Genomic DNA, 21,970 nt, shown 5'->3' with positions numbered 1-21,970 from the left:
AGTATTTAAGGTGTGTTTGAAGGAGTATTTTAGGTGTGTTTGAAGGAGTATTTTAGGTGTGTTTGAAGGAGTATTTTAGGTGTGTTTGAAGGAGTATTTAAGGTGTGTTTGAAGGAGTATTTAAGGTGTGTTTGAAGGAGTATTTAAGGTGTGTTTGAAGGAGTATTTAAGGTGTGTTTGAAGGAGTATTTAAGGTGTGTTTGAAGGAGTATTTTAGGTGTGTTTGAAGGAGTATTTTAGGTGTGTTTGAAGGAGTATTTAAGGTGTGTTTGAAGGAGTATTTAAGGTGTGTTTGAAGGAGTATTTAAAGGTGTGTTTGAAGGAGTATTTTAGGTGTGTTTGAAGGAGTATTTAAGGTGTGTTTGAAGGAGTATTTAAGGTGTGTTTGAAGGAGTATTTAAGGTGTGTTTGAAGGAGTATTTTAGGTGTGTTTGAAGGAGTATTTTAGGTGTGTTTGAAGGAGTATTTTAGGTGTGTTTGAAGGAGTATTTTAGGTGTGTTTGAAGGAGTATTTTAGGTGTGTTTGAAGGAGTATTTAAGGTGTGTTTGAAGGAGTATTTAAGGTGTGTTTGAAGGAGTATTTAAGGTGTGTTTGAAGGAGTATTTTAGGTGTGTTTGAAGGAGTATTTTAGGTGTGTTTGAAGGAGTATTTAAGGTGTGTTTGAAGGAGTATTTAAGGTGTGTTTGAAGGAGTATTTAAGGTGTGTTTGAAGGAGTATTTAAGGTGTGTTTGAAGGAGTATTTAAGGTGTGTTTGAAGGAGTATTTAAGGTGTGTTTGAAGGAGTATTTAAGGTGTGTTTGAAGGAGTATTTAAGGTGTGTTTGAAGGAGTATTTTAGGTGTGTTGAGAGTATTTAGGTGTGTTTGAAGGGTATTTTAGGTGTGTTTGAAGGAGTATTTTAGGTGTGTTTGAAGGAGTATTTAAGGTGTGTTTGAAGGAGTATTTAAGGTGTGTTGAAGAGTATTAAGGTGTGTTTGAAGGAGTATTTAAGGTGTGTTTGAAGGAGTATTTTAGGTGTGTTTGAAGGAGTATTTAAGGTGTGTTTGAAGGAGCTATTTAAGGTGTGTTTGAAGGAGTATTTTAGGTGTGTTTGAAGGAGTATTTAAGGTGTGTTTAAAAGCTCTGAACGTATGTTGTTCTCCGCAGCTTCCTGAACGGACAGGTGTTTCTGAGCCTCAGAGGGCAGGACTTCCTCCTCACAGGAACCTCCATCACATACAAACTGCTCACTTTAACCGTCTGAAGGGTCAGAGTTTAAACCGCCGGACCTTAAATGCGTCGTCCTGCACAAACAAAGACTTCCTGCAGACCGCGACACACACCTTCAGTTAGGTAACTGCTCACACACCCAAGCCTTCAAAATAAGAGCCCCAAGGTGTTATGAAATACTAAGGTCTGAAAAACACAGACTGATCATTAATACTTCAGTAGTAATTTTTATTCAACTGGCCTCAGCTGCATTCAGAAAGCAGGGATTAAAATAGAATTAATATATAATATTCTATAATTAAGATATGAGGAGGATGAAGTTGAGACTCACCTGTCAGGTGTGTTAGTGTGATAACAGTTAGAAAGCCGATAATGCATTATTATAAGTACATTAATGATTCATTATAATGAAGTCAAAGGAATTTACAGACAGGCAGTTCCAACCCAATAAAACTCAAACCTCTTGGACTTGGTGCTTTTATTTAGACATCGGACCATCTGCACTCTCTGTGTGCAGGTGTCGGGTTTCAGTCCGACCGGTTCCTCTGGTGCCGACAACATGAAATCGCTAGCAAACATAAAGACGTCCACATTTGAAAGGTTAGATTTTACACAATGTCGGCTTTTAACTGCTCTCCATTAACACTCATTGTGCATTCTTGGTCACAGCCATACAAACCTGGAACTCTCTACCCACTCAAATCAAAGACAGACACATACCACCTTCACAGCACGGTTGCGTTCACACCTGCCTTGTATAATCCGGTTGAATCGAACCCTGGTGCGTTTAGCCGCTTGGTGCGGTTCATTTGGGTCGGTGTGAACACAATCCGAGACCTCTGAAGTGAACTAAACAAACCAGACTCTGGTCCGCTAAAACAGGTGGTCTCGGAGCGCTTGCTTGTGAACTCTGGAGCGGTTCATCACTGGTGTGAACGCAGTACGCACCAAAACATAGGAAGCGCAGTATTTACGTGTCACAAGAACGCGGATATCTTCAAAATCTTTAGCGAAAGAGTCTTTCAAGACATCCGCGGTTGTTTAGTTAAAGAGTGAAGCAGAATGAAGTGTTGAACAGTGTCGTGTAAAGTGAAAAGGCTCCGTCAACTACATAAAAGTAAGAACATCTGTCGTCGGTGAAATGCCCCCTCCTTACTGCAGAACGTCTCATTATATGTGTTATAATGTTTTTTAAGGGACGCTGTCTGATTATATAATCACATGTGCGGGCCGCTAGCGTCTGTTGATCTCCAGATTAACAGCAGCATGAGAATAACCTGCCGAAAGTGCCGATGCTCCATGGCGGAGGCTCCGGTAGAAATTGCAGGGGTTTGCGTTTTTACCCCCTTGATGTCTGACCAATGGTTGAACAGCATTTCCGAGCACATGACTTGTGTTTAAAGTTTATAGTTCGTTTGAGTTTTGCCGTGTGAACGCAAACCGAACCTTCTGGAAAATGAAACAATGTAACCAACTGTGGTCTGGTGCGCACCAGAGAGCGGACTGTTAGGTGTGAATGCACCCTAAAAACATGGTTCACTGAGAACTACACCTGCACACACTAGTCTGCTGAGTATGGCGTGAGTGTTACATGTTGTGATCATGGGTGTTGCCCCTCATTTCTGTTATGTGATTGTGATGTGCTCTGTGACATGTACTGTATGTATTAACGTGTGTTGTTTATTGTTCTCTTATCCTTTCGCCTGTATCTACTTGTCTTTCATCCTTTTTATTTTATATTTGTTTACAACTAATGCTGTGGATATATAGTGATTTTAAGGGTGTCTATTACCATCTGGCCGGGGACAACAGCTGGAAATTAGCCATGTCGGCTAAAGCTGCTCCATTTACTGTTTTTGTGACAGTTCATCGATGGGGACTGTCCACGACACCATAAATAGATAACTAAACTTGAACGCGCTGTCTTTAAACAACTCTCCTGTTATCTCCATCAGAACAACCTTCTGGATCCGCACCAGTCTGGTTTCAAGGCAGGTCACTCAACAGAAACTGCTCTCCTTGCTGTCTCTGACAAACTGCACACTGCTAAAGCAGCCTCCCTCTCCTCTGTCATCATCCTTCTGGACCTGTCTGCTGCATTCGACACGGTGAACCATCGGATCCTCCTTCGCACTCTCCAAGAACTTGGAGTTTCAGGCTCTGCACTTTCCCTCCTCACCTCATACCTCAACGACCGCACCTACAGGGTTACTTGGAGAGGGTCCGAGTCCGACCCTTGTCAATTAACTACAGGGGTCCCTCAGGGCTCGGTTCTTGGTCCCCTCCTCTTCTCCCTGTACACAAACTCGCTCGGGTCTGTCATTAGCCCGCATGGTTTTTCATACCACTGCTACGCTGACGACACCCAACTAATTCTGTCCTCTCCCCGCTCAGAGACCCAGGTCGTCGCACTTATCTCTGCTTGCCTAGCAGACATCTCTCGGTGGATGTCTGCTCATCACCTCAAGCTCAACCTTGACAAGACTGAACTGCTCTTCCTTCCGGGAAAAGATTGTCCCACTCTTGACCTAACAATCAACATCGGCACCTCTGTTGTTTCCCCGACTCAGACTGCAAGGAATCTGGGTGTGACCCTAGATAACAAACTGTCCTTCACTGCAAACATCTCTGCTACAACCCGCTGCTGCAGATACACTCTTTACAACATCAGGAGGACACGTCCCCAGCTGACCCAGAAAGAGATGCAGGTTCTGGTCCAGGCTCTCGTCATCTCACGCCTAGACTACTGCAACTCCCTCCTGGCTGGTCTACCTGCATGTGCCATCCGACCTCTGCAGCTCATCCAGAATGCAGCGGCTCGTCTGGTCTTCAACCTTCCTAAATGTTCCCACACCACACCGCTCCTCCGCTCCCTTCACTGGCTTCCAGTAACTGCTAGAATCCACTTCAAGACTCTGGTACTTGCGTACCATGCTGTGAATGGATCTGGCCCTTCCTACATCCAGGACATGGTTAAACCGTACACCCCAGCACGTGCACTCCGCTCTGCATCAGCCAAACAGCTCGCTGCACCCGCACTGCGAGGGGGACCCAAGTTCCCATCAGCAGAAACACGTGGGTTTGCTATCCTGGCTCCAAAATGGTGGAATGAGCTCCCCATTGAAATCAGGACAGCAGAAAGATTACACATCTTCTTCAGACTGAAAACTCATCTCTTTGGATTCCACTTCCAGAGATAGAATTACTAACAAAGCACTTATATACTAATAAAGGGCTGGCTTTCTAAATGCCAGTTGAGTAGCACTTGAAATGTTTGGCTCTATGAAACCTGATGTACTTATATGATTCTGTTTCCTTAAAGGTTGTATCTTCCTGGTCGAATGCACTTATTGTAAGTCGCTTTGGATAAAAGCGTCAGCTAAATGCAATGTAATGTAAACTAAACATGAAAAAACAACTTAAAATATGTCATGCTTTTATTGTGAAATGGGAAAACTGTTACATCTTCAAAAATTTCAGAATAAAACTTTATTAACACAGAAACCTTTAAAGATATTTTCCTTTTATAAAAAAATAACGTTTAAAAAACATCTCGGCATCGGATCATCCCCAGAACCGCTGCCGGCCGGCGGGTGGAGTCAGCGCCTCGTGAGGGGCGTGTGGGAGGCTGAACACCGACCCCCCCGCCTCCACCGTGAACAGAAAGATCATGTTGGCGACCGTCATGGCGATGCTCGGCAGGAAGGAGAGGCCGAACCCGAAACCCCGGATACTGCTGCCGAACGCCGCCGCCACCCAGTACACCAGCCTGAGAAACAAAACAAACGCACCTCTGATTAAACCAGCCTGAGACACAAAACAAACGCACCTTTAGTTAAACTAGACGGAGACACAAAACAAACGCACCTTTAGTTAAACCAGCCTGAGACACAAAACAAACGCACCTCTGATTAAACCAGCCTGAGACACAAAACAAACGCACCTTTAGTTAAACTAGACGGAGACACAAAACAAACGCACCTTTAGTTAAACCAGCCTGAGAAACAAAACAAATGCATCTTTAGTCAAACCAGACGGAGACACAAAACAAACGCACCTTTAGTTAAACCTGCCTTAGACACAAAACAAACGCATCTTTAGTCAAACCAGACGGAGACACAAAACAAACGCACCTTTAGTCAAACCAGACGGAGACACAAAACAAACGCACCTTTAGTTAAACCAGCCTGAGAAACAAAACAAACGCACCTTTAGTCAAACCAGCCGGAGACACAAAACAAATGCACCTTTAGTTAAACCAGACAGAGAGACAAAACAAACGCACCTTTAGTCAAACCAGCCGGAGACACAAAACAAACGCATCTTTAGTCAAACCAGCCGGAGACACAAAGCAAACGCACCTTTAGTCAAACCAGCCGGAGACACAAAACAAACGCATCTTTAGTCAAACCAGACGGAGACACAAAACAAATGCACCTTTAGTTAAACCAGACGGAGACACAAAACAAATGCACCTTTAGTTAAACCAGACAGAGACACAAAACAAACGCACCTTTAGTTAAACCAGACGGAGACACAAAACAAATGCACCTTTAGTTAAACCAGACAGAGAGACAAAACAAACGCACCTTTAGTTAAACCAGACAGAGAGACAAAACAAACGCACCTTTAGTCAAACCAGCCGGAGACACAAAACAAACGCATCTTTAGTCAAACCAGACAGAGACACAAAACAAACGCATCTTTAGTTAAACCAGACGGAGACACAAAACAAACGCATCTTTAGTCAAACCAGACAGAGACACAAAACAAACGCACCTTTAGTTAAACCAGACAGAGACACAAAACAAACGCATCTTTAGTTAAACCAGACGGAGACACAAAACAAACGCATCTTTAGTCAAACCAGACAGAGACACAAAACAAACGCATCTTTAGTCAAACCAGACAGAGACACAAAACAAACGCATCTTTAGTCAAACCAGACAGAGACACAAAACAAACGCACCTTTAGTTAAACCAGCCGGAGACACAAAGCAAACGCACCTTTAGTCAAACCAGCCGGAGACACAAAACAAACGCACCTTTAGTTAAACCAGACAGAGACACAAAACAAACGCATCTTTAGTTAAACCAGACAGAGAGACAAAACAAACGCATCTTTAGTTAAACCAGACAGAGACACAAAACAAACGCATCTTTAGTTAAACCAGACAGAGACACAAAACAAACGCATCTTTAGTTAAACCAGACGGAGACACAAAACAAACGCATCTTTAGTTAAACCAGCCGGAGACACAAAACAAACGCACCTTTAGTTAAACCAGCCTCAGGCTCAACTTAAAGGTGGGGGTCTAATCCTGAGCTACAGGTGGTCCTGAGCTAAAGGGGGTCCTGAGCTACAGGTGGGTTCTGGGTTCTGGGGGGTCCTGAGCTACAGGGGGTCCTGAGCTACAGGTGCGTTCTGGGTTCTGGAGGGTCCTGACTCCTGAGCTACAGGGGGTCCTGAGCTACAGGTGGGTTCTGGGTTCTGGGTTCTGGGGGGTCCTGAGCTACAGGTGATTCTGGGGGGTCCTGAGCTACAGGTGGTCCTAAGCTACAGGTGGTTCTGAGCTACAGGTGGTTCTGGGTTCTGGGTTCTGGAGGGTCCTGAGCTACAGGTGGGTTCTGGGTTCTGAGCTACAGGTGGTCCTGAGCTACATTTGGGTTCTGGGTTCTGAGCTACAGGTGGTTCTGGAGCTACAGATGGTCCTGAGCTACAGGTGGTTCTGGGGGGTCCTGAGTTACAGGTGGTCCTGAGCTACAGGTGGTTCTGAGCTACAGGTGGTTCTGAGCTACAGGTGGTTCTGGGTTCTGGGGGGTCCTGAGCTACAGGTGGGTTCTGGGTTCTGAGCTACAGGTGGTCCTGAGCTACAGATGGGTTCTGGGTTCTGAGCTACAGGTGGTCCTGAGCTACAGGTGATTCTGGAGCTACAGGTGGTCCTGAGCTACAGGTGGTTCTGAGCTACAGGTGGTTCTGAGCTACAGGTGGTTCTGGGTTCTGGGGGGTCCTGAGCTACAGGTGGGTTCTGGGTTCTGAGCTACAGGTGGTCCTGAGCTACAGATGGGTTCTGGGTTCTGAGCTACAGGTGGTCCTGAGCTACAGGTGATTCTGGAGCTACAGGTGGTCCTGAGCTACAGGGGGTCCTGAGCTACAGGGGGTCCCGAGCTACAGGTGGTTCTGGGGGGTTCTGAGCTACAGGGGGTTGAGCCACAGGTGGTTCTGAGCTACAGGTGGTCCTGAGCTACAGGGGGTCCTGAGCTACAGGTGGATTCCGAGCTACAGGTGTTCCTGAGCTACAGGTGGGTTCTGAGCTACAGGTGGCTACATGTGGTTCTGGGGGGTCCTGAGCTACAGGGGGCTGAGCTACAGGTTGTTCTGAGCTACAGGTGGTCCTGAGCTATAGGGGGTCCTGAGCTACAGGTGGGTTCTGGGTTCTGAGCTACAGGTGGGTTCTGAACTACAGGTGGGTTCTGAGCTACAGGTGGTCCTGAGCTACAGGTGGTTCTGCGGGGTCCTGAGCTACAGGTGGTTCTGGGTTCTGAGTTCTTGGGGGTCTCACCTCCCGAAGGCAAAGACCACGGTCAGCAGGGGGACCAGCTTCAGGTAGTCCTGAACTACAGGTGGTTCTGGGGGGTCCTGAGCTACAGGTGGTTCTGGGTTCTGAGTTCTTGGGGGTCTCACCTCCCGAAGGCAAAGACCACGGTCAGCAGGGGGACCAGCTTCAGGTGGTCCTGGTTCAGGTACACTGACATGACGGACAGGTTCAGGAAGTAGATGAGGAACAGGGAGGCGGAGTCAGAGACGAAGCGTCGGTGCACAGAGACCTCAGGAAGCCCCACCCCCTTTGCCTCGTCATCGAAGTGAGGGCCAATCACAGAGGACCTGAGGCGAGTGACACCCAGCACCACCCAACCTGAGAGACAGACAGGTGACAGGCACATGTGAGACAGACAGGTGAGAGACATACAGGTGAGAGGGAAAGGTGAGACAGGTGAGAGACAGACAGGTGAGAGACAGACAGGTGAGAGACAGACAGGTAGAGAGAGACAGGTGAGAGACAGACAGGTGAGACACATACAGGTGAGAGACAGACAGGTGAGCGACAGACAGGTGAGAAACAGACAGGTGAGAGACAAACAGGTGAGAGACAGACAGGTGAGAGACAGACAGGTGAGAAACAAACAGGTGAGAAACAAACAGGTGAGAGACAGAAAGGTGAGAGACAGACAGGTGAGAGACAAACAGGTGAGAGACAGACAGGTGAGAGACAGACAGGTGAGAAACAAACAGGTGAGAAACAAACAGGTGAGAGACAGAAAGGTGAGAAACAGACAGGTGAGAGACAAACAGGTGAGAGACAAACAGGTGAGAGACAGACAGGTGAGAGACAGACAGGTGAGAAACAAACAGGTGAGAAACAAACAGGTGAGAGACAGAAAGGTGAGAGACAGACAGGTGAGAGACAAACAGGTGAGAGACAGACAGGTGAGAGACAGACAGGTGAGAGACAGACAGGTGAGAAACAAACAGGTGAGAGACAGAAAGGTGAGAGACAGACAGGTGAGAGACAGACAGGTGAGAAACAAACAGGTGAGAGACAGACAGGTGAGAGACAGACAGGTGAGAGACAGACAGGTGAGAAACAAACAGGTGAGAGACAGAAAGGTGAGAGACAGACAGGTGAGAGACAGACAGGTGAGAAACAAACAGGTGAGAAACAAACAGGTGAGAGACAGAAAGGTGAGAGACAGAAAGGTGAGAGACAGACAGGTGAGAGACAGACAGGTGAGAAACAAACAGGTGAGAGACAGAAAGGTGAGAGACAGACAGGTGAGAGACAAACAGGTGAGAGACAGACAGGTGAGAGACAGACAGGTGAGAGACAGACAGGTGAGAAACAAACAGGTGAAAGACAGAAAGGTGAGAGACAAAAAGCACTTTCTTTCAAGATAAGATCCAATCTTCCTATTCCAACCCCAAAAAACTATTTTCCATCTTCTCCACCCTCTTGGACCCCCCCAAAGCCCCTCCCCCCTCTTGGACCCCCCTAAAGCCCCTTCCCCCTCCTACCCCTTGGAACCCCCCAAAGCCCCTTCCCCCTCCTCCCTCTTGGACCCCCCCAAAGCCCCTAGCCCCTCCTGGACCCCCCCAAAACCCCTTCCCCCTCTTCCCTCTTGGACCCCCCCAAAGCCCCTTCCCCCTCCTCTCTCTTGGACCCCCCCCAAAGCCCCTTCCCCCTCCTCCCTCTTGGACCCCCAAAAGCCCCTTCCCCCTCATGGACCCCCCCAAAGCCCCTCCCCCCTCCTCCCTCTTGGACCCCCCCAAAGCCCCTTCTCCCTCTTGGACCCCCCCAAAGCCCCTCCCCCCTTCTCCCTTCTGTCAAGCGACTTTGTTAACCACTTTGAAAAAAAGGTTGATGATATTCGCTCTTCTTTTTCTGACTCACCTTTACTCACCGCTGGGTCACCAGACCCTCACCCACACACTGACCTCCTTCACCTCTGGGTCACCAGACCCTCACCCACACACTGACCTCCCTCACCACTGGGTCACCAGACCCTCCCTTCACCCACACACTGACCTCCTTCTCCCCTCTCTCTCCAAGTGAGGGTCTTACCCTCATTACCTCTGCCCGTCCTACCACCTGTCCTCTGGACCCTATCCCCTCAAACCTCCTTCAGACTATCGCTCCTGATATTCTACCGTTTCTCATTTCATCAACACTTCTCTAACTTCTGGTCACTTTCCAATAGGGGTGCAACAACTAATCGACTTAATCGATTAAAATCGATTACCAAATTAGTTGGCAACTAATTCAGTCGTCGATTCGTTGGTGACGTCATCACATGTGTTCTACACCCCGTTAAACTCCAACGTTATCGCTCTTTTGTATGGGTACAGGAGACATTTAAAAACATATGTTATGTATTATTGCTACATAAACATTATATCGCAGTCTTAGTGTCGCCAACTCAGTTTCTAATATGCAATATGACTACAAAATGCGTCTATAATGTATTTTCGATCTTCCGAATTCAGACGAGCGATCTCTCCCCCGCCTGCTTGCGAGGGGGCGGGGCAGTTTACACACACACGCAGGAGATGGCGGAGAGAACGCGCTCCGAGGTGTGGTTAAACTTTATCCGTCTCGATGTGGACAATGCTCGTTACCAAAATTGCAATAACAGTTTATCATATAAAGGCGGTAAAACGAGCAATTTGTCTAAACATTTAGCAAAAGTGCACCACATTCAGACGGAGGAATGCACCGGGTTCGGCTGTCTTTCTAGTAGCTCTGTAGCCCCTTCCAAGAGTAACCTTTCCACGTCAGGTGTTATGTATGCTAGCAGCAACACACAGAGTTAACTCAGTTATAAAAACATAGCTTAATGATTAGAGGTAACTGAATTAGTTATTTTGTTAAAGTTTCAGCTATTCTGTTTACAGTTCTATCATCACATTATTTAATATGATTTGTTAAAACATTGTTGTTTCTTTTGATGTGAAATATTATGCATTTAATTAAAATAAAAAGCAATGTTAGTTTTGTTCACAATTTGTTGAGTTAGTTTACCTTATTTCTTGTCAAAAGAACCGTTAATACTATCGTTGAAAGGACCGGATCGATAAGCAGTATTGATATAAGTAGTAGTACAGTTAAAACCTTAACGATCCGAATAATCGATTAATCGTTTCATTAATCGATAGATTAATCGATTATCAAATTAGTCGTTTGTTGCAGCCCTACTTTCCAAACAGTCTCAAGGAGGCAAGAGTAAACCCTCTCCTTAAGAAACCCACTCTCAACCCGTCTGATGTTATTAACTACAGGCCCGTCTCTCTCCTCCCGTTCCTGTCTAAAACACTTGAACTGTCTTTAAACAACTCTCCTGTTACCTCCATCAGAACAACCTTCTGGATCCGCACCAGTCTGGTTTCAAGGCAGGTCACTCAACAGAAACTGCTCTCCTTGCTGTCTCTGAGGAACTGCACACTGCTAAAGCAGCCTCCCTCTCCTCTGTCATCATCCTTCTGGACCTGTCTGCTGCATTCGACACGGTGAACCATCAGATCCTCCTTCGCACTCTCCAAGAACTTGGAGTTTCAGGCTCTGCACTTTCCCTCCTCACCTCATACCTCAAAGACCTACAGGGTAACTTGGAGAGGGTCCGAGTCCGACCCTTGTCAATTAACTACAGGGGTCCCTCAGGGCTCGGTTCTTGGTCCCCTCCTCTTCTCCCTGTACACAAACTCGCTCGGGTCTGTCATTAGCCCGCATGGTTTTTCATCCCACTGCTACGCTGACGACACCCAACTAATTCTGTCCTCTCCCCGCTCAGAGACCCAGGTCGTCGCACGCATCTCTGCTTGCCTAGCAGACATCTCTCAGTGAATGTCTGCTCACCACCTCAAGCTCAACCTTAACAAGACTGAACTGCTTTTCCTTCCGGGAAAAGATTGTCCCACTCTTGACCTAACAATCAACATCGGCCCCTCTGTTGTTTCCCCGACTCAGACTGCAAGGAATCTGGGTGTGACCCTAGATAACAAACTGTCCTTCACTGCAAACATCTCTGCTACAACCCGCTGCTGCAGATACACGCTTTACAACATCAGGAGGATACGTCCCCAGCTGACCCAGAAAGAGACGCAGGTTCTGGTCCAGGCTCTCGTCATCTCACGCCTAGACTACTTCAACTCCCTCCTGGCTGGTCTACCTGCATGTGCCATCCGACCTCTGCAGCTCACCCAGAATGCAGCGGCTCGTCTGCTCTTCAACCTTCCTAAATGTTCCCACACCACGCCGCTCCTCCGCTCCCTTCACTGGCTTCCAGTAACTGCTAGAATCCACTTCAAGACCCTGGTACTTGCGTACCATGCTGTGAATGGATCTGGCCCTTCCTACATCCAGGACACGGTTAAACCGTACACCCCAGCACGTGCACTCCGCTCTGCATCAGCCAAACAGCTCGCTGCACCCGCACTGTGAGGGGGACCCAAGTTCCCATCAGCAGAAACACGTGGGTTTGCTATCCTGGCTCCAAAATGGTGGAATGAGCTTCTCATTGAAATCAGGGGCCTCATGTATAACGGTCCATACATTTTCCGCCACTCTCCGATTCACCAAACATTGCGTACTGGTGAGGAAAGTGAGTACAGCACTTCCTACGCCGGTTTCCCTTTATAAATCACAAGCGACTCGAAATGCGGTGCAGCTTTTGCGGGCTTCACGTAACGCCCATATCTGCCTATAAATAGTCAAAGAAATGCCCTTTCATTGATTCTGACTGACTTCATGGAGAAGATAGCAGGAAATGAGGACAGAACAGCTCAAACATCTCGCACCGTGTCAGATTCTGGTTCTTTTGGGGAGGTGAGATAAATCATATTGTTTGGTGGATGCAGTTTGAACCAGAGTAGCAGCATGGAGGTCGGATCGTCACCAAAATAAATAAATAAATGGTCCGAAAAAGGTTCATGACAAAATAAATACACATAGCCTTCCTCAGGCAGTGTGTTTGTACCGGGGACAGGAGACCCCCCCCTTGATGAGAAACTGTAAGAAATGATCGGGGAATCCCTCCGGAGTGGAGTCATGACGACTGGATCTGAATCATGTTTTTGTATTTGGTGGTTTGTGTCCCGGCTGTCGATCAGCTGTGCGCAGCGTCTCCACTGCAGCCTGTGCATCTCAACCCTCTTCTTGGTCGAACTTACTTATTGTAAGTCGCTTTGGATAAAAGCCTCAGCTAAATGTAATGTGATGTAATGTGAGAAACAGACAGGTGAGAAACAGACAGGTGAGAGACAGACAGGTGAGAGACAGACAGGTGAGAAACAGACAAGTGAGAGACAGACAGGTGAGAGACAGACAGGTGAGAGACAGACAGGTGAGAAACAGACAAGTGAGAGACAGACAGGTGAGAGACAGACAGGTGAGAGACAGACAGGTGAGAAACAGACAAGTGAGAGACAGACAGGTGAGAGACAGACAGGTGAGAGACAGACAGGTGAGAGACAGACAGGTGAGAAACAGACAGGTGAGAGACAGACAGGTGAGAAACAGACAGGTGAGAAACAGACAAGTGAGAGACAGACAGGTGAGAAACAGACAGGTGAGAAACAGAGAAACAGACAGGTGAGAGACAGACAGGTGAGAGACAGACAGGTGAGAGACAGACAGGTGAGAGACAGACAGGTGAGAGACAGACAGGTGAGAAACAGACAAGTGAGAGACAGACAGGTGAGAAACAGACAGGTGAGAGACAGACAGGTGAGAGACAGACAGGTGAGAAACAGACAAGTGAGAGACAGACAGGTGAGAAACAGAGAGGTGAGAGACAGACAGGTGAGAGACAGACAGGTGAGAGACAGACAGGTGAGAGACAGACAGGTGAGAAACAGACAGGTGAGAAACAGACAGGTGAGAGACAGACAGGTGAGAGACAGACAGGACCTCACCCAGGACTACAGGCAGCACACTGAACACGGAGCACCTCAGGGTGTAGACGACTCTGAGGGGGGGGCCGTCCATCAGGGGGGCGTCAAACGGCAGGAAGACAAACCCCCCCCACACCAAGAGAGGGAAGAACAGGGCCGCCGTCCCCAGAGAGACAGACAGCTTCAGCACGTCCCTGCACCCCCCACCTGAGAGACAGACAGGTAGAGAGACAGGTTAGAGACAGACAGGTAGAGACAGAACATTACAGACAACACTGGTGCACAGTAAGGGGGCGTGTCAGCCAGCGTTAGGGCTGCACGATATATTGTGTCGTGACGATAATCGCGATATGCGCATTCGCGGTATTCACATCACGTGGACGTGCGATTTTTGTTGTTGACTTTTTTGTAGGACTTGCCATATTAAGTAGGAAAATTAACTCAAACACGTCATGTTACAATTATTTTGCTGCTTGCTACAAAAGGAAAAGTTGCGCAGATCTCATGTCAGGGGTACTTGAGTGAGTGACAGCAAACCACCAATCACAATCAGATCCCCAAAGCAAACGGACCCGGTGATTAAAGGTAAAAACACTGAATAAAGTTGTTTCATGTTCGGCGCAGCTATCCGAGCTAGCTTAGCTTGTTGCTCTGTTAACTTAAGATCCAGACGTCCGTGACTAAAATCCTTCATCCGGTTAAATATAGTTACAAAAAAAAAAAAAAAGTTCAAGAGAGGATGGTTTGCGTAAAAAATCGGTCTTTTCTTCAATTCCTGTATGTTTTCATATCACAATATATATCGCAGGGGGGCGGGGGGGGAATCCCAATGTCAGTTTTTTCCAATATCGTGCAGCCCTAGCCAGCGTCAAATCACTGACTGGTACGCTCACGGCCCGTCTACACTACAGGCATCGAAAAATGCTTTCAACGCTTGGCCCATTCACTTGAATGGGGTGACGTAGAAGATTTTTAATCTTCGCCGAACTGCATTGTGGGGAGCATGGCTTTGCAAGCATCACGAGCATCTATCGGCATCAAAAGTTGAACAATGTTCAACTTTTGAGGCTCGATGCTTGGCATCAGCCAATCAAATCCCGTTTATGCAAATCCCGCCAGTGCAAGCGCAGCCAATCAAACCGCGTGCAAGCTGGGAGAGCCAGACCGCAGTTCATTTCCTCATATTCCAAACGAGAAATTACGGTAGCAAATCACCCGGTTCTTTACGACCAGAACTATTTTACCGGGATACAAACCGGAGGAACCAGGCATGGAGGGAGGTGGCAGAGACAGTGGGTGAAACTGGTAGGTTGTTTGGAGAGTTTATATCCAGTTTACTTCGTTTTAGCATTGCTATTGCTTTGTATGTCGGGGGCGGGAGATTCATGTGATTGGTTGTTGGTCGTGTTGCTCGCAAAAAATCGCCAAGCTTCAGACACGCCCAGCTTCAAGACTTTTTGATGCCTGTAGTGTAGACGGGCCGTTAGGTATACTCACATTTGTTAGGGGGCGTGTCCTCTGCCGACTCGTACTGGAAGCCATGTTGGTTGTAGTCCTGTAGTCCTTGGGGACCCAGGAAAGGGCTTTTCTCGGACTGCGTTTCCCAGAATGCCTCAGGGTCTCTCAGCACGGTGACTGCAGGACTGAACACCTGAGCTGCTCTCTCCGGCAGCTGGTTCTCCTCACCTGTCTGTCTCTCACTCTCTGTCCAGCTCACCGCCTCACCTGTCTGTCTCTCACCTCTCTGTTTCTCACCTGTCTGTCCCTCACCTGTCTGTCTGTCACCAGGCCATGGCAGGGTGCTTGGCTCCATCACCCTGCTAATGTCGTTCGTCTGTCTGTCTCTCTGTCTGTCTGTCTGTCTGTCTGCCTCTCTATCTATCTGTCTGTCTGTCTGTCTGCCTCTCTATCTATCTGTCTGTCTGTCTGCCTCTCTATCTGTCTGTCTGTCTGCCTTTCTATCTATCTGTCTCTCTATCTATCTGTCTGTCTGTCTGTGAAAGAGCAGAAACAGAGTCAGTAGTTTAATGATACATATTGGATAAATGCTTATACTTGGGAATGCTGTTTCTAACAAAGTGACGCGCATGGTGCACGTTAGCCCCGCCCACTGCAGTGACGTCAGCCAACATGGCGGCCGCGGTGTGAGCAGTTTAATATTGAAAAAATAAAAAGTGAGTAAACACAAACAATCCGTGAGTTTCTGTCTGCGTGGATCCACCAGTTACTCCCCACCGACTCCTTATTACAGACATATATATTAATATATACAACTCGTTTTAGTAAATACTTATGTATAACTCCGAGCTAACATGCTAACATGCTAACAGCTGCAGTCAGGGTAAACTCAGAGGAAATAAAGGTTAAAGGAGATTAAAGGATGTTAAAGTATGTTAAAGCATGTTAAAGCATGTTAAAGTATAGACAGAGTGAACTCACCAGCTCGAGCAGCTCCTCTCTTCTGTTGTTGTTAAAGGTCCCGGAAGCTCAGGTGAGTCACGTCAGGTGAGTGACGTCACAGCGTCCCAATTTTAATACTGCAGTATTGATGTACTTATACATGTTATACTGCAGTACTACATGTATAAGTACACCAGTATATACAGGTTATGATTGTTGATATCAGACACAGAGATACTCAGGTACAAGCACCTACAGTACAGCAATGCAGTAAAAGTACCCTGTTACTGACCGCCGCTGATTTAAGTACACAAAGATACACTGTCTGTGAGTGAGACTGCAGCTGCAGATACAGTCAGTACCAGACACACACACACACACACACACACACACACACACACACACACACACACACACACACACACACACACACACACGCGCGCGAGCGCGTGCACACACACACACACACACACACACACACACACACACACACACACACACAATCTAAACATGGTAATGTAAGTTCTGTCTTTGTGTTAACAGAGCTGCCAGCAGAGGGCAGTGCGTGAGTGTGTGTGTTTGTCGCCATGGTAACAGTGGTATCAGTGAGTACCAGGGAGCAGCTGTTAGTAACAGTCCTCAGTAATACTACATAAATATACATGTTATAGTGAAATATAAGCACATGTATAAGTACTACAGTCTGTGTATTATACATGTATACGTACTACAGTGTGTGTATTATACATGTATAAGTACTACAGTTTGTGTATTATATGTGTATAAGTAGGCCTACTACAGTTGATGAATTACACATTTATAAGTACCACAGTTTGTGTATTATGTGCATACTACTACAGTTTATTTGTATATGCGTATAAGTGCTACAGTTTGTGTATTATACGTGTATAAGTACTACAGTTTGTGTATTATACGTGTATAAGTACTACAGTTTGTGTATTACATGTGTATAAGTGCTACAGTTTGTGCATTATACGTGTATAAGTACTACAGTTTGTGTATTATACATGTATAAGTACTACAGTTTGTGTATTATACATGTATAAGTACTACAGTTTGTGTATTATACGTGTATAAATAATACAGTTGATGAATTACATGTGTATAAGTGCTACAGTTTGTGTATTATATGTGTATAAGTGCTACAGTTTGTGTATTATATGTGTATAAGTGCTACAGTTTGTGTATTATTTGTGTATAAGTACGACGGTTTGTGTATTATATGTGTATAAGTACTACAGTTTGTGTATTATACGTGTATAAGTGCTACAGTTTGTGTATTATATGTGTATAAGTACTACAGTTTGTGTATTATACGTGTATAAGTGCTGCAGTTTGTGTATTATATGTGTATAAGTACTACAGTTTGTGTATTATATGTGTATAAGTACTACAGTTTGTGTATTTTTGATCATTTGTCTTTGTGTTATGAAGCAGGAGGTGTGTTCGTTTGGGACCTCCCTCCGGGGCGGGTGGGGTTAGTGTTTCGGGGTTCCACGTCACACAGCAGCGTGTTGGCCAGTCTGTGAGGGGGGGCGGGGTTAATGGAGCCTCATGTTTATCCACCACGTGACCTCTTGCAGCCCTGTGATTGGTTCCTTCGTGTCACGTGTCACGGTGACACGTTGTCATAGAGACTGACTCCGTCCACGCAGGCCACTCCGCTGCCCCGTCGCGAAAACAAGCGTTCCCTAACAGATGCTGGTGGGCGGGGCTTACATTGCGTGCGGTGCGCTGATTGGCTGGCTGTCGCAGCAGCGGGCTGAGCTGTGGTTGATCAGAAGTAGAGCGCAGAGCTGTCAGTCAGAGTGACGCCCCGCCCCCAGGCTCAGACTGCGGACGGACCCGGACCAGAACCCAGCGCTCCGGACCTTTACCGAATATTACCGATCATTACCGATCACTACCGATCCTTAACGATCATTGATCTGAGAGATCGATCAGCGGGGAAATGTCCCGGCTGCTGGAGAGCAGGAGGCAGGACAGGATGAAGGAGATCAACCTGAAGGTAACAAAAAGACACGAGCACACGGGCGCGTGCACTGATCGATGCCTAATATCACCGTGCTCGCGATCAGATAGTTTTAACGTGTTTCCGGTGAGAAGGGTGCGCGAGAGGAACTCCTCTATGTGCCAACATCTGTCCGTTACACTCAGTGTGTGCGTGTTTAGTTTTACAGTGTGTGTGTGTGTGTGTGTGTGTGCGTGTGAGATAGAGAAGTTAACGGAGCTCAGAAACGGGAAACTGTTTTTCTCACAGTTCAAACTGAAACGCAGTTAACGTTTAAATACAGGAGTGTGTGTGAGAGTAGGTGTGAGAGTGCGTGTGTGAGAGTGCGTGTGAGAGTGTGCGCTTTTTTCGGTCCGTTAGCAGCAGCGTGGCCGCTTTGTCCTGCAGGAGGAAACGAGAGGGGGAGGGGATCTCTGTGTGTGTGTGTGTGTGTGTGTGTGTGTGTGTGTGTGTGTGTGTGTGTGTGTGTGTGTGTGTGTGTGTGTGTGTGTGTGTGTGTGTGTGTGTGTGTGTGTGTGTGTGTGTGTGTGTGTGTGTGTGTGTGTGTGTGTGTGTGTGTGTGTGTGTGTATGCAGGAAGTGTTGGTCAGGAGTGAAGCTGGATGTTTGACCTCTGATCTCGGACTAAACTATCAAACAAATTGAATCAAAGTGTTTTAGTGAGAGAGAGAGAGAGAGAGAGAGAGAGAGAGAGAGAGAGAGAGAGAGAGAGAGAGAGAGAGAGAGAGAGGAGATTACTAGTGTCTCTCTCTCTGTCTCTGTCTCTCTCTCTGTCTCTCTCTGTCTCTCTCTGTCTCTCTCGCTCTCTCTCTGTCTCTCTCTCAGTGATCAGCTGATGTGTCAGCAGATCCCAACACCATGGAACAAACAGAGCATTCTAATAAAACACACTTTATAAACTCTAGATATATAGTGTGTAGAGAGGCGAAGTCACGCCCATCTACTTCCGGTCCATGGGACCTTATTTCGGAAAAATTATGTATTGAAGTCAATGGGGAGAGAACTTATCTTACGATCCCGTTTGAATTGTGCCATGAATTATACATATGATGTTTGTCAATATTACAAAAATAATTTCCATGTCAAAAAGTCACAGTTTGTCGTAAAACTGTTGAAATATAAGACTATGAAAAATACGCAACTAGAAAGACTACAAATCCCAGAGTCGCGTAAGTGATGTCATAACTGATGTCATAATTGCTTTTCTCCACTAAATATAAGAGGTAGCTAAGATAAGATCACTTTAACAAGATGCCTGTGTGCTTAGTACCAGGTTGCTATCATACCAGCAATGGGTCTTGCTCGTTCTTTCGCTTCCCGTCTGATGAAAGGACCAGGAGTGGCTGGATCAAGTTAGCTACCTAGCTAGTAGCTAGCACGTCAGTTAGCATTACAGCCGGCTTAGCCTTGTGATTTTCATTAGCCTTAATATGAAGTGACATTAAGTTAACCAAAGTGTTAAACAGTAAGAGTAGTAGTCATATTTCATGAACCCTTTGAAGAGTACTGTCACACCGGTGTGATCATTCTATAATACACCGTGTCACACACACACACACACACACACACACACACACACACACACACACACACACACACACACACACACACACACACACACACACACACACACACACACACACACACACACACACACACACACACACACACACACACACACACTTCCCCTTCCTGCTCCTCCCAGCAGCAGTTGATGTGAGAAACAGAAGTTCAGCGTGATGGAGGAAACATGTTTAACCCTGTGTGTGTGTGTGTGTGTGTGTGTGTGTGTGTGTGTGTGTGTGTGTGTGTGTGTGTGTGTGTGTGTGTGTGTGTGTGTGTGTGTGTGTGTGTGTGTGCAGAACAAGGAGAAGGTGCGTCTGAAGGAGAGGGAGAAGGAGGCGCGAGAGAGAGAGGCTCGTCTCAGTAACGGTCACCTGTTCACCTCCCTGACCGTCTCCTCCACGACGCTGTGCTCCTCCTGCAGCCGCAGCATCACGGCCAAGGAGGCGCTGAGCTGCCCAGGTACTCATATATATATATATATACATACATGTACACACATATTTATATATATATATATACATACATGTACACACATATATATATATATATATATATATATATACACGCAGCATCACGGCCAAGGAGGCGCTGAGCTGCCCAGGTACTTTTAAACAGCAAGCCAAGCACACAGCTGACGCTGACAGCCCCGCTCCTGCCGCTCGCTTGCGGCAGACCACGCTTGAAGGTTTGCCGGGGAGACGCCTGGACACGGCATCTACGAGCAGCAAGCTTTCAACAGCGATAGCTAAATGGCTACAGCTTAACATTGTGGAGGACATTTATTTCATTTCATTTAATCGTTTATTTGAAGAGGGACAATGAACATTAATGAACATTTAAAACAATGAATGCTTCAAAATGTAAATATTCCGGATTTTAGCTTTTAGCTAATTTCCAGCCGTAGTGTCTCACATTTAAGAACATGACATTTATAAACATAGCAAAAATAAGAGAGGAGTGGACCAACAACATCCTTCCTGAGATGTTCACAGACCTGGAGACAAGAAGAGTCTGACCTCGGTCTGACCTCGGTCTGACCTCTGTCTGACCTCTGCTGTCCAACAAGGGTTTCTCCACCAAGTACTAACACATGTTCTGCAAGGGTATCAAATACTTATTTGATGAATGTTTTTAATATTCGATGAGTAGTCAGGCTCAATAACACACACACACACACACACACACACACACACACACACACACACACACACACACACACACACACACACACACACACACACACACACACACACACACACACACACTCACACACACACCCATGTGAGTGTGTGTGAGTGTGTGTGTGTGACCACAGTAAACAGTCTAGACTATTTTTACTTTGTTGACTTTTCTAGGATTTTTTCAGCAGGAATGTTGAGCTGAGATTTACTTTCCTTTTTTTTGTCTTTGTGTGTTTTGTCTCAGGTCTTTTTGTCTTGGTCTGTTTTGTCTCAGGACTTTTTGTCTTGGCGTGTTTTGTCTCAGGTCTTTTTGTCTTGGTGTGTTTTGTCTCAGGACTTTTTGTCTTGGTGTGTTTTTGTCTCAGGACTTTTTGTCTTGGCGTGTTTTGTCTCAGGTCTTTTTGTCTTGGTGTGTTTTGTCTCTGGACTTTTTGTCTTGGTGTGTTTTGTCTCAGGACTTTTTGTCTTGGTGTGTTTTGTCTCAGGTCTTTTTGTCTTGGTGTGTTTTGTCTCAGGTCTTTTTGTCTTTGTGTGTTTTGTCTCAGGTCTTTTTGACTTGGTGTGTTTTGTCTCAGGACTTTTTGTCTTGCCGTGTTTTGTCTCAGGTCTTTTTGTCTTGGTGTGTTTTGTCTCTGGACTTTTTGTCTTTGTGTGTTTTGTCTCAGGACTTTTTGTCTTTGTGTGTTTTGTCTCAGGTCTTTTTGTCTTGGTGTGTTTTGTCTCTGGACTTTTTGTCTTGGTGTGTTTTGTCTCAGGTCTTTTTGTCTTGGTGTGTTTTGTCTCAGGTCTTTTTGTCTTGGTGTGTTTTGTCTCAGGTCTTTTTGTCTTGGTGTGTTTTGTCTCAGGTCTTTTTGTCTTGGTGTGTTTTGTCTCAGGTCTTTTTGTCTTGGTGTGTTTTGTCTCTGGACTTTTTGTCTTTGTGTGTTTTGTCTCAGGTCTTTTTGTCTTGGTGTGTTTTGTCTCTGGACTTTTTGTCTTGGTGTGTTTTGTCTCAGGTCTTTTTGTCTTGGTGTGTTTTGTCTCAGGTCTTTTTGTCTTGGTGTGTTTTGTCTCAGGTCTTTTTGTCTTGGTGTGTTTTGTCTCAGGTCTTTTTGTCTTGGTGTGTTTTGTCTCTGGACTTTTTGTCTTGGTGTGTTT

At 46.3% G+C, this 21,970-nt stretch overlaps 3 protein-coding genes across 5 annotated transcripts in view; 2 read left to right on the top strand and 1 right to left on the bottom strand.

The window, feature by feature from the left end:
* Positions 1–1,202: 1,202 nt before the first annotated feature.
* Positions 1,203–4,516, top strand: LOC307047342 (uncharacterized protein). The gene is made up of 2 exons (XM_079694258.1): positions 1,203–1,333; positions 3,166–4,516. Exon 2 carries the CDS (start codon positions 3,658–3,660, stop codon positions 4,408–4,410), a length of 753 nt encoding a protein of 250 aa, XP_079550384.1. The 5' UTR covers positions 1,203–1,333; positions 3,166–3,657; the 3' UTR covers positions 4,411–4,516.
* A 113-nt stretch (positions 4,517–4,629) lies between these two features.
* Positions 4,630–16,396, bottom strand: LOC307047339 (transmembrane protein 79-like). Its single transcript, XM_079694253.1, has 5 exons — positions 16,095–16,396; positions 15,153–15,649; positions 13,677–13,862; positions 7,896–8,127; positions 4,630–4,979 (listed from the first exon to the last, which is right to left on the bottom strand). The coding sequence occupies exons 2-5, from the start codon at positions 15,466–15,468 to the stop codon at positions 4,775–4,777; spliced, it is 939 nt and encodes a 312-aa protein (XP_079550379.1). The 5' UTR covers positions 15,469–15,649; positions 16,095–16,396; the 3' UTR covers positions 4,630–4,774.
* A 114-nt stretch (positions 16,397–16,510) lies between these two features.
* The window catches only part of arhgef2b (rho/rac guanine nucleotide exchange factor (GEF) 2b), a 38,697-nt gene continuing 33,237 nt past the window's right edge, over positions 16,511–21,970 (top strand). Inside the window, exons 1-2 of one of the 3 annotated variants that reach the window (XM_079694250.1) lie at positions 16,511–18,084; positions 19,949–20,111. In XM_079694250.1, coding sequence (XP_079550376.1) covers positions 18,028–18,084; positions 19,949–20,111 — 220 coding nt within the window. In that variant the 5' untranslated portion in view covers positions 16,511–18,027. Of the gene's footprint in view, positions 18,085–19,948; positions 20,112–20,222; positions 20,254–21,970 lie in introns of those variants that run through there. The other 2 variants (XM_079694249.1, XM_079694251.1) reach the window with 2 other exon arrangements.

The sequence above is a fragment of the Notothenia rossii genome, assembly GCF_949606895.1.
Source record: "Notothenia rossii genome assembly, chromosome: 7".
Taxonomy (NCBI): domain Eukaryota; kingdom Metazoa; phylum Chordata; class Actinopteri; order Perciformes; family Nototheniidae; genus Notothenia; species Notothenia rossii.
Note: the sequence above shows the minus strand (reverse complement) of the source record. Positions and strands in the feature narration are given on the sequence as shown.

Excerpts from the sequence above, each read along its gene's own strand:
- LOC307047342 (XM_079694258.1), top strand. The coding sequence starts at position 3,658 with ATGTCTGCTCATCACCTCAAGCTCAACCTTGACAAGACTGAACTGCTC.
- LOC307047339 (XM_079694253.1), bottom strand. The coding sequence starts at position 15,468 with ATGGAGCCAAGCACCCTGCCATGGCCTGGTGACAGACAGACAGGTGAG. Across the intron at positions 13,863-15,152 it reads GGACACGCCCCCTAACAAAT|GTGGGGGGTGCAGGGACGTG; the intron begins GTGAGTATACCT and ends TCTGTCTCTCAG. Across the intron at positions 8,128-13,676 it reads TGTGCTGCCTGTAGTCCTGG|GTTGGGTGGTGCTGGGTGTC; the intron begins GTGAGGTCCTGT and ends TCTGTCTCTCAG.